This window comes from Myotis brandtii, unplaced genomic scaffold (assembly GCF_000412655.1).
Source record: "Myotis brandtii unplaced genomic scaffold, ASM41265v1 scaffold628, whole genome shotgun sequence".
Classification (NCBI taxonomy): domain Eukaryota; kingdom Metazoa; phylum Chordata; class Mammalia; order Chiroptera; family Vespertilionidae; genus Myotis; species Myotis brandtii.
This window is the reverse complement of record NW_005370403.1, coordinates 498431-500532: the sequence shown is the minus strand read 5'-3', so window position 1 is coordinate 500532 and position 2102 is coordinate 498431. Positions and strand designations below refer to the sequence as shown.

The 2102-nt window shown below is 59.8% G+C and overlaps 1 protein-coding gene across 1 annotated transcript in view; it reads right to left on the bottom strand.

Annotated features, from left to right (window-relative positions):
• Positions 1-6: 6 nt before the first annotated feature.
• The window catches only part of FGFR2 (fibroblast growth factor receptor 2), an 89473-nt gene continuing 87377 nt past the window's right edge, over positions 7-2102 (bottom strand). Inside the window, exon 14 of the mRNA XM_014528278.1 lies at positions 7-193. Within this exon, the coding sequence (XP_014383764.1) occupies positions 29-193 (165 nt within the window). The 3' untranslated portion in view covers positions 7-28. The remainder of the gene's footprint in view (positions 194-2102) is intronic.

Genomic DNA, 2102 nt, shown 5'->3' with positions numbered 1-2102 from the left:
GCCGGGAGGGGGCGGGACACACGCCCGCTCAGGTGTCCACGCTGCCGCTGACAGGCGGGTACTGCGGGAGGCAGGGCTCGTAGGGCATGGGGTCCGGGGAGAAGACGGAGTCGTCGCCTGACGAACAGGAGCTCCTGGTGTCGGGGTAGCTGGGCGAGTACTGCTCGAGGGGCTGGCTGAGGTCCAGGTACTCCTGAGGGAAGGACAGAGGCCTGTTATTTCTGTTGTTTTTAAAGGTATTTGTATGCCCTGACTGGTTTGGCTCAGTGGATAGAGCGTCGGCTTTCGGACTGAAGGGTCCCAGGTTCGATTCCGGTCAAGAGCACATACCCGGGTTGTGGGCTCAATCCCCAGTGGGGGGCAGCGGATCAATGATTCTCTCTCATTGTTGATGTTTCTATCTCTTTCCCTCCCCCTTCCTCTCTGAAATCAATAAAAATATTAAAAATAATTATATTAAAAATGGATAGAAAATCCAAATTCCTAACCATGTCTATAAAAAGTTCTACATAATCTGGAGGGAGAGAGAGAAACATCTATGATGAGAGAGAATCATGGATCAGCTGCCTCCTGCACGCCCCCCACTGGGGATCGAGCCCGCAACCCGGGCCTGTGCCCTGACCGGGAATCGAACCCAGAACCTTTTAGTCTGCAGGCCGGCACTCTATCCACTGAACCACACCAGCCAGGATAAGAGAGACGTTTATCTCCTCTCGGGTTGGGTAACCGGTGAGGACGCTGGAGGGGCTGCCCAGGCCCAGGTGTTCCTGAGAGAAGGGACGAGAGGCCTTTTATTCCAAACGCAGGCTCTCGAGAGGTTGGCCCGGGAGCTGGGACAGGACAGGGCACCCTTGAAGGGTTGAGACCCAGCCGCCAGCCGCACCCCACGCCCCCCACCCCTACCCCCGGCTGCACAGCGACCTCCTTGGCCGCAGCCCCATCCCCTCTGGGCTGCCGGCCCTCGGCTTTGTGTTACAACCGTCACCGATGGACGGCTGACCCGTGGGGAACGGTGAGCCCAGCTGGGCTGGAGGCGCTCGGCCCAAGGACTTGCTCACTCTCCTCTGTCCCCTCTCGGGCGCACGGGGCTCAAATTCTAGCCCAGCCCGGCCGTGTGGCTCAGGGGTTGAGCGTCAACCTATGAACCATGAGGTCAGGGTTCGATTCCTGGTCTAGGGCACAGGCCCGGGTTGCAGGCTCCTCCCCGGCCCGGGCCCCGGCGGGGGGTGTGCAGGAGGCAACCAATCGATGAGTCTCTCTCACATCGATGTTTCTCTCTGTCTCTCCCCATCCCTTCCACTCTCTCTAAAAATCAATGGAAAAATATCCTCAGGTGAGGATTAACCAAAAAAATGTTTTTAAAAAATGTCTCACGGCTTTAAAATGATATAAAATGACACGTGAGGGTCCACCCAGCTTCCCCAGAACACGGACATGCGTGTTGGTTGACGCAGCGTCTGTGGCCGCTTCTGGGTCCAGGCAGAGCGGAGCTGTGGCGACAGAGACCATGTGGCCCCGTGTGGAATCCTTCCTGCCCCCTCCCCGCCCTGAAACCAGGGAGAGACCCCTGAACGGGAGCCCCCGGGCCCCACTGCCTCCTGGGGCAGTGCATCGGGGCGTCGCTCCCACACCCAGAGCCAGGCCCCCCCGCCCCCGTCCTATACCGAGAGGCGGCGAGAAGTGCAGACACAGCACAAGCAGCCTGTCGGGTTGTCAGAAAGGAGCCCACAGAATGCTGGCGGCTGAACATTGAAAAGACAAACCCGCCCCCCGCCCCTGATCCACCGCCAGGCCTGGCGAGAGCGAGTCCCATCCGACGGGGCTGCGGCCGCCCCCACGGCCTCCGCGGTAACCACCGGCTGGGAAGAAGCCACCACATCAAGCCCGCGCTTTGCTGACGACGATAAAAGTGAAACTTCGTCCTAAATGGAACCATTTTCCCGGAGCATCTGGCAGTGATTTTCAGACGGGAAGAGACGGGTTTTGTAGCCGCGGCTTCACCGGGTGCTGGTGTGGCCTCGGCCCGCACGGCCCACGGGAAATGTAAACATGACACGCAGCCCAGAGCCTGGCCGTCAGCTCGCCGAACTGGAGGCTCCGTG